General features: G+C 43.4%; 1 protein-coding gene across 1 annotated transcript in view; it reads left to right on the top strand.

Moving 5' to 3' along the window:
• The window catches only part of LOC143283646 (translation initiation factor eIF2B subunit epsilon-like), a 42050-nt gene that overhangs the window by 10759 nt on the left and 15060 nt on the right, over window positions 1–16231 (top strand). The window contains exons 8-11 of the mRNA XM_076589846.1: window positions 1345–1445; window positions 3215–3360; window positions 4739–4838; window positions 6205–6432. Coding sequence (XP_076445961.1) covers window positions 1345–1445; window positions 3215–3360; window positions 4739–4838; window positions 6205–6432 — 575 coding nt within the window. The remainder of the gene's footprint in view (window positions 1–1344; window positions 1446–3214; window positions 3361–4738; window positions 4839–6204; window positions 6433–16231) is intronic.

The raw sequence follows: 16231 nt of genomic DNA, 5'->3' as shown, positions 1-16231 counted from the left end.
AGTCATGACGTCACCTTGGCCAGGAAAGAATTGAGAAGAAAAAAAGAAAAGTGGACAGGATATGACCTCAAAGCACAGGCACGTGCTGTGACACCTTTCACCCAGCATCTTGTGCCCCTCCTGATGTGAGTGCTTACTGAAAGAGAGCGTGGAAGGAGGAAATTGTGTCTTGAACCAGCGATTTGTCATTGTTAGAACAGGTCAAGATGATGAAGCTGTTTTTAAGGTCTTAAGGTATTACCTTACCCAGGTTTGTTGAGGATCATGATGTTGGCTGTCTGATATTACTGGCGAAAAAGAAGTGCCTGTCGTTTCTGTCAGTGGTAAAGGACAGCAGTGAATATTTCCACAAATTGCCTGTCGTTTCTGTCAGTGGTAAAGGACAGCAGTGAATATTTCCACAAATTGCCTGTCGTTTCTGTCAGTGGTAAAGGACAGCAGTGAATATTTCCACAAATTGCCTGTCGTTTCTGTCAGTGGTAAAGGACAGCAGTGAATATTTCCACAAATTGCCTGTCGTTTCTGTCAGTGGTAAAGGACAGCAGTGAATATTAATTGCATATTGTTTCTGTCAGTGGTAAAGGACAGCAGTGAATATTTCCACAAATTGCCTATCGTTTCTGTCAGTGGTAAAGGACATGATTGAAAATTTTCACAACAGTGTAAAATTTAAAGTAACAAATGATTTTTTTTTTTTTTTTTTTTTTAAATCTGATCAGGGAAGGAGTTTTTCCAGACTGAAATCAGTTCTTATCTTCCTAACAGATAACAATTCATACAGTGGGCATAAGCCAGCACTCTAAATCTACCTTGGCTTTTATGTAGGTTCCACACAAAATGAAAGTTTTTGAATTATGGGTCTTTGGTGATTCATTGGTTTTTTCAGCTTTTCTGCTGCCATGAGTGATTTCAGTCGATTCGACACTGCACTGTCATTGTTGACTTTAGTTGACATCAAGGGGTTGTCAAAAGGACCATTTTTCACAGTGCAACAAAGCTTTGACAGATGCAGCCAGTTTCCCTGCGCAATAGAACAATGACTAACCCTTGCCCCTTGACCTTGTTTGAAGTGAACAGACCCATTGTGTTGTTTTCACTTTAGCTGTAGTGTGTGACTGAGAGCTTTGATTCTAAACTGTTTGGCTGTGGGGAGTCTTTTTCACACAGAAATTTTATATATTTTTTAATTTTTTAAAAAAATGAACAAATACTGAGAATACAAGACAACACCAGGAAGTATGCACAGGTAACATCAAGTTCATACAGAAACGTGATGGTGAAAATTTTTTTAAAGTTTAAAAAAAAAGGTTTTTTTGTGAAACACCTTTGTGGACGGTGTTGCAGCTCTGTGGACTTGAAGCGGAACGTGGTGATCGGCAAGGGGTCCACCGTGCAGGCCAGAACACAGATCCAAGACTCCATCATCGGCCAGAACTGCTCTATAGGTAATGATGATGATGATGATAATGAGGCTGCGTTCACACTAAGCCCAGCCACAGAATTGTTCTATGGGCAGAAAACTGCTCTAAGTGCTTTACAAAACACAAAACAGTCTACATCACAGATTACATCAGTGTTGGACATGCACACGACGGGCGCAATAGCCGAGCGGTTAAAGTGTTGGACTGTCAATCTGAGGGTCCCGGGTTCGAATCACGGTGACGGCGCCTGGTGGGTTGAAAGGTGGAAATTTTTCCGATCTCCCAGGTCAACATATGTGCAGACCTGCTAGTGCCTGAACCCCCTTCGTGTGTATATGCAAGCAGTAGATCAAATACGCACGTTAAAGATCCTGTAATCCATGTCAGCGTTTGGTGGGTTATGGAAACAAGAACATACCCAGCATGCACACCCCCGAAAACGGAATATGGCTGCCTACGTGGCGGGGTAAAAACAGTCATACACGTGAAAGCCCACTCATGTGCATACAAGTGAATGTGGGAGTTGCAGCCCACGAACGCAGAAGAAGAAGAAGAAGGACAAGCACACATAAAATACACCAAGAAAATAGGAATATGGATGATACACACCCAAGAGCGCACACACACGCACGCACGCTCACACTCTCCCTCTCTCTCTCTCTCCTTCTCTCTCTCTCTCTCTCTCTCTCTCTCTCTCTCTAAGGGGTTGATGGCCGATGAGCACTGAAAGGCTGTTCTCATTCAGCTGTACCCAGGTAGGCAGCCTGCTGTGCAAGTGACTGTGTGAATAAAACGCTTGAAGCTTGGTCTCGGGCCAAGAATAGGTGCTATATAAGTATCCATATCAATCATATCAGTACATACCTACATATACCTACGTACTTACATGTATGTTTAACAGACATGCATGCATGCATACATGCACACACACACACACACACACACACACACACACACACACACACACACACGCATACATACACGCATACATCTATACATACATACATCCATCCATGCATCCATGCATGCGTACATACATCCATGCATATATCCATGCACACATCCCTCCCTCCGTACATACATACATTTGTGCATAATCCTTCCCTCCATACATGCATCCATCCATATATGCATGCATACATATATCCCTCCGTACATCCATCCATCCATTTAGATATTGTAAGTTGAAATAATCATCATCAGATTTTCAAAGTTAAAATGTGCAAACCGTGTTAAAAACAAGAGAGGCAAGGCCTTCAAGACTCACTTGTGATAAATTAAGTCCCCTAGCATTAATTACAGAGTAATTTCCCTTTTTTACTATCTGCACCAAAACGTTTGCAAAATAAATAAAAACTTCCATGCTTAGCAAAAGAAGTTCCTGTTTGAACAAAAAATGATAATAATGACTCCTCTTGTTGTTGTGTCAGAATAAGAGGTCAAAGTGCCAAGTTTAGAGAATACAAAAAATATAAATATAACAGTAAATGCAGTTTGCATATAATTAGGCTTCTTTTTTTTTTGTGCCCATCCCAGAGGTGCAATATTGTTTTAAACAAGATGACTGGAAAGAACTGAATTTTTCCTATTTTTATGCCTAATTTGGTGTCAACTGACAAAGTATTTGCAGAGAAAATGTCAGTGTTAAAGTTTACCACGGACACACAGACACACACACACAAACACAGACAACCGAACACCGGGTTAAAACATAGACTCGCTTTGTTTACACAAGTGAGTCAAAAAAAGGAAAAGAAGCCAACCACCTTAAGCTGTGTTACTTGTTGTGGCAGGTGCTGACGTGAAGCTGCAGAACTGTTACCTGTGGGGCAGCGTGACGATCGAGGATGGTTGTCAGCTGAGTCACGCCGTTCTCTGTGACGGCGTGGTGGTCTTTGCTGGCACCACTGTTCAGCCTCAGACCATGCTGTCGTGGAACGTGAGTGTCTAGCCTTCAGTCTGCCACTGTTACCAGTATTCGTTTGTTTATTTGTTTATAGTCTGTTCATCTAAGATGATGATATTAGACTGAAAATAAATATTATTATTATCATTTGGATTATTATCATTTCTATCATAATGATGATTGTTATTATAAATTAGAAGTCAATATTTCTGTATATTCGAATGAAAAAGGGGGCGGTTGAGGTGGAGAGGGGGTATGGTGGGGGGGCGGGGGGGGGGGGGGGCAAGGGGGAGGGGACTAAGAAAGGAAGAGAGAGAGAGACAGACAGAGAGAGAGAACAGAATGTGGAAAAGATAGAGTACAAAATGTAAAATGGAGAGGGTGAGTGTCAGTGATTGGAGAAAGAAAAAACATAATATTGGAAGGGTGTGTGTGAGAGGCGGGACGGGGGAAGCGGGATTAGGACAAAAAAAATTACCAGTAATCAAATATTGTATGCACTACTTCTGTAGATTATTATTTGAAAAGAGGTTCATGTGGGGACCTACAATAAACGACCAACTGGACTATTTAACACATAGCTAGCTAACTTAAATTCCCTAAATTGCACTGTGACCTGTAGTGGAGGAAGGTGGCAGAATGGTTAAGACGCTCAGCTGCCAACACAGACCGTGAGGGTGTGGGTTCTAAACCTGCTCTCGTCTTTCTCCCATGTTCGACTGAAAAATGAAATGGAGCGCCTTGTCATTCAGATGAGATGATAAACGTAGGTCACATGTGCAGCACACACCTCGCACACTGAAAAAGAACCCATGGCAACAAGAGTGTTGTTGTCCTCTGGTAAAATTCTGTGGAAGAAGTCTGCTCTGGTAGGTACACAAATACAAAAGCATGCACTCGAGGCCTGACTAAACGTGTTGGGTTATGTTGCTGGTCAGGTATCTGCCTGGTAGATGTAGTGTAGCGTTTGTGGATTTGTCTGAATGCAGTGACGCCTCATTGAGAAACAAACTGAAACCACGTGTAGTGGAGTGGTGGCTTAGTGGTTACACGTCCGCCTGGGAAACGACAGAAACTTGAGCGCACGGGATCGAATTCCACTCTCGGGTTGTGTTTACTCCCCCTCCCCGCCCCCCCCCTCACTGACCACTAGACCTTGAGTTGTGGTCTGGATGTTAGTTATTTGGATGAGACAATAAACAGAGGTCCTGTTTGCGGCATGCACTTAGCGCATGAAAAAGAACCCATGGCAGCAAATGAGTTGTCCCTGGCAAAGTTCTGTAGAAAAATCCACTTGCAGGGGACCTTTCAGTGTAATGTTTTATTTAAAAATGAGAGGGTGAGTGTTGTAGCATGAAGTGTGAGTGTTGAGGAAGAGTGTTGATGAGGAAGATGACATGGTTTGTGACAGGTGAAAGTGGGGCCCAACATCAAACTGCCGCCTAATATACGACTGCAGGACACCCCACCTAAAGACGAGTTTGCTGATGACAGCCAAGAGCCAGTACCAGGTGTGTGTTGAAGTCTGGTTGTGTTTTACAGTTGTCTGTCAGTCAGTCTGTCTTGAGAACCTGTGTATGATGTGATAATTGTGCAGAACTCAGCAGCTCATCTCATCTTGAAAGCCTCTTGCATACCACCATGTACTCTTTGTTTTTCTATATCAGTTACACTGGCTTCCAGTATCTTGGAGAATAAAGTTCAAAGTAGCTTTGTGTAGGTTTCAGTTCATTGACTGGTTCTGCTCCAAGCGTAAAGATTTACAGTCCACCAGGCTTCGCCTGAACTCTTTGTTTGACATATGCTTGTATGAAATCCAGCGTTAAGACAAGTGCCATGTTTTCTGGACATTGCACACTATGGCCTTTAGTTTTGGAAATATCTACACTAAATATTCGTGTTTCACTATCACAGTTTTCAAATCTGATAAAACCTCTGTCCAGACAATACTTTGAATGATAGGATTTTCCTCCCCCAGACCATGTTTATGTGTGCGCATGTGTTGATGTGTGTGTGATGGAGATGGGGGGAGGGGCCATGTGTTGATGTGTGTGTGATGGAGATAGGGGGAGGGGCCATGTGTTGATGTGTGTGTGATGGAGATGGGGGGAGGGGCCATGTGTTGATGTGTGTGTGATGGAGATGGGGGGAGGGGCCATGTGTTGATGTGTGTGTGTGATGGAGATGGGGGGAGGGGCCATGTGTTGATGTGTGTGTGATGGAGATGGGGGGGAGGGGGTGATGAGGTGGGAGATGTGTGTGAGTTGTGACTAATGTTACACTCTCTCTAAAAGAGGTTGGTTTTTTGTTTTTTTAGCAGGTTTGTATCTGAATGTTGTTGTTTATTTTGTTATGGTGGAGGGTTTTGCACACCTGGATGGAGATAGTACACAGGTGGTAAAGGTGTGGAGTGAGGGAGTGGGAAGGGGAGATAACGAGGTGGAGGGAGACAAAAGTTTTTTGTTTTTTTTAATTGCTTGTTTCTTTAAACCTGTGTAGATCTGTTTGGTTTTATGTGCAGACAAAAGACACTTGCCCCTTTTCTTTTTTCTTTTTTTTATGGATGATTAGAATTTGAACATTGTATCATGTGCATCTGTGTGTGTACTTGTCCACACATTGACATGAGTACTTTAGGGAGAGTTGTAGTTTAATGTATGCTACAAAAAGCAGACTTGTGTCTTCCGCAAGGTAATGGTATCGTACTTATTGTAGCTTACTCAGCTGTGGCTTATTTACATTTTATTTTGATGTTTGCACGTGTGGCACAGTGCATTTGTGTAGCTGTATGTAGATGATGAAGCAGGCTTCAGTCTTGAAAAAGAAGCAAGGACATTGTGTGTGACCACAAGATTGCACTTATTTTATGTGGAACAGATGTCACGCCTGAATACGGAGAGAAGAGCCGGGCGTTCCTCTACACTGGGGCCTCAGAGGACGCAGACAGCGACGACGACGACAGCGACAAGTACAATGCGGAGTGGGGCGAGCCTCTCATCACCCCCACCGGCAGTGATGAGGAGGACGACGATGATGACGACGAAGGCGCCTCTTCCATCCACGCTTCCGACCTGGAGTCGGAAGAGGAGGTGGACGAGTATGGAAGTAAGAGCCTGTTCCCTCTGTGTTGCGGGGTGGGGGTGCTGTGTGTGGCGGTGGTGGTGGTGGGGAGGGTGGTGATGGGGGAGGGCTTCCTTCAGGACCTCAGCATGCGGCTCCTGCAGCCTGTGCTGAACACGGTGAAAGGGGTGGGGGGCATCTTGTCAGGGGTGGGGGTGGAGGGGGCTGTGACGGCGATGATGGAGGGGGTCATCTCTGGCTGCCAGACGTCGGCTCGGTGGCTGTCAGGACATTTGACGTCGTTGGTGCTCCAGCCTCTGTGCGACACTGCCAGGCGTGTGGCCGCTGTGGTGACGTCACAGAGCGCCGACTGGTGGAGGGGGTGGGAGAGCGTTGGGGAGGGGGTGGTGGCAGCATGGGGGGACTGCCTGGAGTGGGGGTGGGGGCGCGTGTCGGAGAACGCGGCTGCCGTGGTTGGCAGGGTGGAGGCGTGGGTGGAGGCGGTGTGGGATGCTCTGGACAACAGCGCTGACCTGCCAACCGCCACGTTTTGAGTTTGGAGCGTGGTGCGCTGTGCTGTGCCTAGCTTCACAGTGCTGTGTTCAACTGGCAGAAAGTTAGCAACAGTTTAAAAAAGATATAATCATTAATAAAATTAAGTATGATTCTAAGAGTGAAGTGGTGCGGACGAGGGAGAAATGGGCCTGTGGTGTCAGTTGTCTGATGGAATGGCATCAACAGCCAAGACAAAACCAGCCACTGTTACTGTATAGCTTCAAACAGTGAACGGTCATCTGTGAACACTGTGGTGAAGTGGTTAGTGTTGTGGGCTGATTGCTTGGTGAACTCTGGTTTGATTCCCAGCTGAGGTGGGTTTTTTTGTTGGTTTTTTTTTGGTTTTTTTGTTAGGCTCGTGACTGGCTCCCACCCAGAGCTGGGTGTGCTATGGGCTCAAATGAGACAATTGGGACCACACAATCGAGGATCATCCACTTCACGGATGCATCTAAGGGAATGTTGCTCAAGATTCCTGACCAACACAGCAGGTGTCTGTATCTTTCAGCCTGCATGTGTTATGACAGTACAGCCTTGTCCAGAAGTCCGGAACCAAAATGGACCTCACATGGCAGCATCGTCATCAACCCATTCGTCATCACTGAAATATAGAAAACAAAATGTTGCAAATTCTGGGGTACACACACACTAATAAAAACAAAACAAAAAACAAAAAACATTTGTCTGAGACTTCCAGCCCTGATTCTGCGCTGTGTGTTCACTACACTTGAGAGCCAAAGGGTCTTTCAGCTGCCATCTTGCCTGCATGTCATTTTCTGTGTGGAGGGTGTGTCTGACAATCAGTGTGAAGTTTTAAGGTCCATGACCCACTGGTGCAGACTCCAGGAGGGGTCTGCTTCCCTGTCCTGTGCAAACTACTCCCCCACTGAAGGGCAGAAAATGAAAGTTGATGCAGCTAGTTACCTCCCCTCTCTCTGGCAGCCATCTTTGATCCCTGAACTGTGCATCCAAGTGGCTGTCTTTTTTTCCTTTTTTTTTTCTTTTTGCAATTTGAAGTTTTATTAAAAAATATCCTAGCTGGAAAGTCATAATAAAGTCAGGAAAAAGTTAAAACATTGATAGAGTTGAAAGTAAAAGTTTGTTGATGAAAACATTGAACTGCCAGACAATATAGACAGGAAGTTTGTTGATGAAAACATTGAACTGCCAGTCAATATGGACAGGACGTTTGTTGATGAAAACATTGAACTGCCAGTCAATATAGACAGGACGTTTGTTGATGAAGACATTGAACTGCCAGTCAATATAGACCGAAAGTTTGTTGATGAAAACATTGAACTGCCAGTCAATATAGACAGGAAGTTTGTTCATGAAGACATTGAACTGCCAGTCAATATAGACAGAAAGTTTGTTCATGAAGACATTGAACTGCCAGTCAAAATAGACAGGAAGTTTGTTGATGAAAACATTGAACTGCCAGTCAATATAGATAGGAAGTTTGTTCATGAAGACATTGAACTGCCAGTCAATATAGACAGGAAGTTTGTTGATGAAAACATTGAACTGCCAGACAATATAGACAGGAAGTTTGTTCATGAAGACATTGAACTGCCAGTCAATATAGACAGGAAGTTTGTTGATGAAAACATTGAACTGCCAGTCAATATAGACAGGAAGTTTGTTCATGAAAACATTGAACTGCCAGACAATATAGACAGGAAGTTTGTTCATGAAGACATTGAACTGCCAGTCAATATGGACAGGAAGTTTGTTGATGAAAACATTGAACTGCCAGTCAATATAGACAGGAAGTTTGTTCATGAAGACATTGAACTGCCAGTAAATATAGACAGGAAGTTTGTTCATGAAGACATTGAACTGCCAGACAATATAGACCGGAAGTTTGTTCATGAAGACATTGAACTGCCAGACAATATAGACAGGAAGTTTGTTCATGAAGACATTGAACTGCCAGACAATATAGACCGGAAGTTTGTTCATGAAGACATTGAACTGCCAGACAATATAGACAGGACTGTCTGGTTAAGGAGGAGACGTTGACACTTCTGCACAAAACTTATAACTTGACAAAACTATAGTGAGTAAAAAGCTTAATTTGGATTGATTGATAGCAGTTTTACACATCAACTTTTTGCTGTAATTCCGTTGGTATTTGAAGTGAATATGTATAATTTCATTCCGCATAGATTTGATTTATAACTGAAACAATTTTCACCTCTTCATCCACCATTTAGAATACCACCTTGGTTTTGATGTAGAGTGTTAAAAAACATTTCAGAGGTTTTTTGTGAAGTATCCAGCTTCCAAGTTGGCGTTTTGTGTTAAAATCGGGTAATTGTTGAACTGTGACTCCATAAAATTTGGGTATTAATCAAATCATTGACATGCTGGCCAATGTTAGCAGCCATGATGAACAGAAACATTCACATTCCAGCATACATTACAACTTTGGGTTTGTCTAAGCCTTGAGTGTGGTGGTGAGCATAGAGTTACAGTTTTAGTCCATGGGTGTAGTTTACAACCCATCATCCCCTCCCCTGCCCTCCCCCCACCCCCATGCCCCCATCTTCCAACTTAGTCATTCGCACCCTTGCATTCAGTCGATTTGGCCTTTCCCCACCATGCATTGATTTGCAGTCATTATAATGAGAACTGATAAACAGCATAATTCATGATTATTTGGGCTGGCGTGTGTTGGTGTGCTGGTTCTGTCAGAAAGATGCATCTGGCAAACATTGAAAATGCTTCTCTCCAGCCTGGTTAGGGGTTGGTAGATCTGACTTAGTTTCTCAGTGTGTGTGTGTGTGTGTGTGGATGGGTGGGTGGGTGAGTATGCTCCTGTGTGTGTGTGTGTTTAATAAGACTAGTAAGAGTGTTTGTGCATTTCCAACAATACATGGGTGTGTGTGGTGTGTGTTTATGTAGTGTGTATGTGTGTGTGTTCACTGAGAGTTTGTGCATTTCCATCTGTGTGTGTGTGTGTGTGTGTGTGTGTGTGTGTGTGTGTGTGTACATGCACATGTGCTTGTGTGTATGCATGTGTGTGTGTGAATAAATATTTCCATGAGTATACATTTTTGTGTGTGTGTGCATACCAAGGTGCTAAACTGTATGTGATGATCACTTCTTTTTCCGGAAAAATGTTCAGTAAGAACTATGGGATAGTTGTATATTATATATGTATATTTGTATATGTGTATGTTTGTTTACATCTAGATAGATAGATAGACAGATTTATGAATGGCTGGATAGATACTAAGATAGACAAAGGGACCATTATGAGAGAGACGTACAGGCAATGGGGTCAATTACAATACTTGAAGCAGCTTTAGAACATAAACAAGAGCATTTCATTGTTGGTAAGAGAGAGGGTTGTTGGTGGAAGCAAATGTGTGTGGGGGGGGTGGGGGGTGGGGGTGGGTGGGAGGGGAGAGGAGCCTTCTGGTGTGCAGACACAGAGCAACATATTGAAGTTATGACAGGGCTTATGGTATTGTGTGATAGGAATAGAGAGAGAGAATTTTTGTGTGTAGATGTGTGTGTGTGTGTGTGTGTACTTTTAGGTGTGTCTGGGTTTGTGCGCGCGTGTGTGTATGTACGTACTTGCGCGCGCGTGTGTGTGTACATGCGCATGTGTGTGTGAATGCAAATGCATGTATATAGATATGTGTATCTCAGCATGAAGACTGTTATATACAGTAATCGTGATTTGTTCACAAACATTGTACCCGCAAGTTGTGGCAGACATTTTGGGCAGAAGTTGACATTCTGAGCTTGTAGGGTTTGTTAATCCATTGATGCTGAACCTTGGTGACATGAAGATAGAGTGGCATGAAGGTTTGAAGTGCAGTCACTGCTTTTTGCATACTTTTCAACAGTTTAATTGATTTTGCTGAACATACTTTACACAAAATACTAACGCAGTTCCTGGAGGAATTTGTCCAGAATAATGAATGGTGACTGACATCCTGACCTGTAAGGTCTGTCTTACCTCAGTGAGGTGACAGCCCTTCACTAACATCCTGACCTGTAAGGTCTGTCTTCCCTCATTGAGGTGACAGCCCTTCACTGACATCCTGACCTGTAAGGTCTGTCTTACCTCATTGAGGTGACAGCCCTTCACTGACATCCTGACCTGTAAGTTCTGTCTTATCTCAGTGAGGTGACAGCCCTTCACTGACATCCTGACCTGTAAGCTTTGTCTTATCTCATTGAGGTGACAGCCCTTCACTGACATCCTGACCTGTAAGGTCTGTCTTATCTCAGTGAGGTGACAGCCCTTCACTGACATCCTGACCTGTAAGGTCTGTCTTATCTCAGTGAGGTGACAGCCCTTCACTGACATCCTGACCTGTAAGGTCTGTCTTACCTCATTGAGGTGACAGCCCTTCACTGACATCCTGACCTGTAAGCTCTGTCTTACCTCAGTGAGGTGACAGCCCTTCACTGACATCCTGACCTGTAAGCTCTGTCTTACCTCAGTGAGGTGACAGCCCTTCACTGACATCCTGACCTGTAAGCTCTGTCTTACCTCATTGAGGTGACAGCCCTTCACTGACATCCTGACCTGTAAGGTCTGTCTTATCACAGTGAGGTGACAGCCCTTCACTGTCATCCTGACCTGTAAGGTCTGTCTTATCTCAGTCTGTCTTATCTCATTGAGGTGACAGCCCTTCACTGACATCCTGACCTGTAAGGTCTATCTTATCACAGTGAGGTGACAGCCCTTCACTGACATCCTGACCTGTAAGGTCTGTCTTACCTCATTGAGGTGACAGCCCTTCACTGACATCCTGACCTGTAAGGTCTATCTTATCACAGTGAGGTGACAGCCCTTCACTGACATCCTGACCTGTAAGGTTTGTCTTATCTCATTGAGGTGACAGCCCTTCACTGACATCCTGACCTGTAAGGTCTGTTTTATCACAGTGAGATGACAGCCCTTCACTGACAACCAAACCTGTAAGCTGTGTCTTATATCATTGAGATGACAGCCCTTCACTGACATCCTGACCTGTAAGCTGTGTCTTATCACAGTGAGGTGACAGCCCTTCACTGACATCCTGACCTGTGTCTTACCTCAGTGAGATGACAGCCCTTCACTGACATCCTGACCTGTCAACTCTGTCTTATCTCAGTGAAGTGACAGCCCTTCAGTGACATCCTGACATGTAAACTGTCTGATCTCAGTGAGGTGACAACCCTACACTGACAAGCGTACTTGTCAGCAGCAGTTAAGACTCAAGGGATGACTGGCACAACGGCCAAGTGGTCAAATTCAATCTGAGGGTCCCAGGTTCAGATCCTGGTCAGAGTGTCTGCTGGGTAAAGGGTGGAGATTTTTGTGATCTCCCAGCAGACCTGCTGGTGCCTGAACCCCCTTCGTGTGGAAGATCAAATACACACGTTAAAGATCCCACAATCCATGTCAGCATTCAGTGGGTTATGGAAACAAGAATATACCCAGCATGCACCCTTCCCCCCCACCCCCTAAGAAAATAACTGCCTTCATGGTGGGGGTAAAAATAGTCATTTGTGTAAATGGCCTCTTGTGTATCGGAGTGAAGGTGGGGGTCGTAGCCCACGAACAAAGAAGACACAAAAGAGTTACACTACTTACAGCAGTGCAATAGGGTTGTCATTTGTAACAACAGCATTACCAGTGATAGAATTGTGAGTGATTTTGAGTGATAGAATTATGAGTGGTTATGAGTGATTTTATGAAGAGTGAAATGTAATATTCATCCGATAGATTGTGCTTAATTGTTATTAGTGAAATGTAGCCGTTATCCAGCTGGTGTGGATATGGGTTACTAGTATTGCTGAGTATGGTTGCTGCTGCTGTGTCACTCCAGATTTTTGTATTCTGGAGAACATCGATTCTTATGTGCAAACCAGTACTTTGTTTTCAGAGAAAGCTTTGACTTTTCTTTTTTAACCAAAATTGCAGACCTATATTTATGTGCATTGATGGATGTTAAAAGTACTGTGTGGTTTTTTTGCGTGTTTTTTTGTTGTTTGTTTGTTTTTTTGTGTGTTTTTTTGAGAAACTTTAATTCTTTTTTAAATTTTTTTTATTCCTTTTGTTCAAGAAGCATATTTGAGAATTTTATATGCTGTCGGTTGTTTTTAGATTTTTAACAAATCTATTTGAACACACAAATTTTTACAGATCTTTTATACTTCTGTAACTAACAAAGTGGCTTAAGATGGTTTGAGAATTACCTTTTAAATGTATTCAGTGTATCTGAACAATTACAAAGCTGGCAGCATTTTATCTTGATCAGTCTACGCTTGCACTTGCAAACATGTATACACCACCTGTGAGTGCTCTTGCATGCACACACATGCATGCATACACTCATACAGACTAATGCACACACACACACACACACACACACACACACACACACACACACACACATGCACACACACACATGCACACACGCATTCATTCTCTCTCTGTTGCTGTTTACCTCACTCTCTGACACATACACGTGCAATTGAAGAGACATTCTTTCGTGCCATGCCGTGCTTTTATGCACACATTGAAAATGAACAATAAAAAGTATGGACCTTGATGAACTGCTGTGTGTATATATATATATATATATATTATACATGTGCATGCTTGAATGTGTGTGTGTATGTGTGTGCGTTCATGTGTGTTTATTTGTGTGTAGCAGTATTTGTGTAAGTGCATTATTGTGTTAATGTGTGTGTGTGTGTGTGTGTGTGTGTGTGTGTGTGTTGTGAGAGAGAGTGAGAGAGCCAGGGTGGGGAAAATGCAAGGCAAAAATGTGAAGCTGTATATAACGACCAAAAGCTGTGTCCTTGTGATGCTAACAGTGAGGCAGATTGAAGATGAAGGTGGCTAAGACAGTGATGCAGGTAGTGTGGTGGTTTAACTCATCTGATCTGACTTGCTGTCTGATGTAACAGACCAACAGAACTTTCCCCCTCTGCCAATAACATGGACAGTGTTGAACACAACAGATTTCACTTGTTTCCGTTTAAAAAAAAAAAAAAAAGAAGAAAAGATCAGGTATTTATTATTATTGAGTTGTTCTTTTATTATTGTTGTTGTTGTTATTATTATTGTTATATATTTTTTCTTTATGTTCATGTTTTACGCAAACCTAACGTTGACTCTCAAGCCCTGAGTTTATGTGAAAATCACGTATCTGCTTAGAATTGAAATTCATTTCTTTCTTTTTCTTTTTTTTTCTCTTTTTTTTAACCGCAGATGTAGTGTGGATCAGTTTGCACACTTTGACACCTCCTTGGAACTGAAAACTGCTGCAGGTGTATATGACATCATTATGTCCTTCATCTGACATACATATAGATATGTATCTGGCTATCGGTGGTTGGGGGGTGGGGGTGGGGTGGGAGTGGAGGGAAGGCAGAAATGGTGTTGGACTTACGACCCAGTGTTCACAAGTGATCGGGGTTCCAGGCCTGGTTTAGGCATGGTGTCGTGTTCTAGGGTGGAAAAGACAATATTCCCATTTTGCCCACCATCACCCAGGCCTGGTTTACACATGGTGTTGTGTCCTAGGGTGGAAAAGACAGTGTATTCCCATTTTGCCCACCATCACCCAGGCCTGGTGTAGGCATGTTGTGTCCTAGGGTGGAAAAGACAGTGTATTCCTATTTTGCCCACCATCACCCAGGCCTGGTTTACACATGGTATGTTCTGGGGTGGAAAAGACAGTGTATTCCCATTTTGCCCACCATCACCCAGGCCTGGTGTAGGCATGGTGTTGTGTCCTAGGATGGAAAAGACAATGTATTCCCATTTTGCCCACCATCACCCAGGCCTGGTTTACACATAGTGTTGTGTCCTAGGGTGGAAAAGACAGTGTATTCCCATTTTGCCCACCATCACCCAGGCCTGGTTTACACATGGTGTTGTGTCCTAGGGTGGAAAAGACAGTGTATTCCCATTTTGCCCACCATCACCCAGGCCTGGTGTAGGCATGGTGTTGTGTCCTAGGGTGGAAAAGACAATGTATTCCCATTTTGCCCACCATCACCCAGGCCTGGTTTACACATGGTGTTGTGTCCTAGGGTGGAAAAGACAGTGTATTCCCATTTTGCCCTCCATCACCCAGGTGTGAATGGGGACCTGAGTGGTCAGGACGGGTTGAAATGGTAGGAGAGGACTGGGTTCCACCTTCATGTGCCAGACTGGAGACATGGTTGAACGGGAACTCCTGTCCCTGTGGCCATTAAAGGACATGGGACCTTTAACCTGTAGCCTTTAACCTTAACCTATGTGGCAGTGTTTCAGGGACTGTGCATCCCTACAAGTAGCTGCTTCGTTCATTTTTAACAATGGCCGGCCCTCAGTGCTGTTGCAGTTATCAAAGGTCATCAGTCGATGACATTCTGTGTTTCATTCCATTCACACACACACACCACAGTCCTTTTTCCTTACCAGTATCCTGCATCATCTGCTTTTTCTGGCTATGTGATTTCACCACCTTTCCGTTTCCAAAACATCAGGGATGTATGATTGTGTGTCACCAGAAGCTCTCCTCAAAGCTTAGGCCAACACTTACAGACATGATTATACAGGCCTTGTTCGTCGGGTTTTCTTTTGATTTGACTATTTCTTGTGTTGCTGCTGTGTAATTACAGTAATCTATGAACCAGAATCGTGTATCTAAGTATCAGACGATGAGAAGAGGCCTGAACAGCAAATAATTACAACGAAAAACTCTGCTCACACAATGGGAGGGCTTTGTCACCTTCTTCTCCCAGTCCTCAATATATTTTGTTTCATTTTCATCATTTCACTCATACCACTCATCAGCTAGGGATAGGTACAGTCATGGAAGCGTGCAAAAAGTCTTGGAAAAATGCGATAACTAGTTATTCCCTAGGCTGCAAAAAGTCTTGGAAAAAAGCGATAACTATTCCCTAGGCTGCAAAAAGTCTTGGAAAAAAGCGATAACTATTCCCTAGGCTGCAAAAAGTCTTGGAAAAAAGCGATAACTATTCCCTAGGCTGCAAGAAGTCTTGGAAAATTGCGATAACCATTCCCTGGGCTGCAAAAAGTCTTGGAAAAATGCGATAACCATTCCCTGGGCTGCAAAAAGTCTTGGAAAAAATGCGATAACCATTCCCTGGGCTGCAAAAAGTCTTGGAAATTTTAATAAAACCCTTGACCAGTACCATTCAACATAGAGTTTGATGCATTTAAAAAAAAAACAATAAAAAAACCAAAAAACGAAATATGATGAAATTTGAATTTCAGCTCTGGGATATCCACCATCCTCATTCATCAGTTGTGTAGTCG

Source organism: Babylonia areolata, chromosome 7, assembly GCF_041734735.1.
Source record: "Babylonia areolata isolate BAREFJ2019XMU chromosome 7, ASM4173473v1, whole genome shotgun sequence".
Taxonomy (NCBI): domain Eukaryota; kingdom Metazoa; phylum Mollusca; class Gastropoda; order Neogastropoda; family Buccinidae; genus Babylonia; species Babylonia areolata.
Note: the sequence above shows the minus strand (reverse complement) of the source record. Positions and strands in the feature narration are given on the sequence as shown.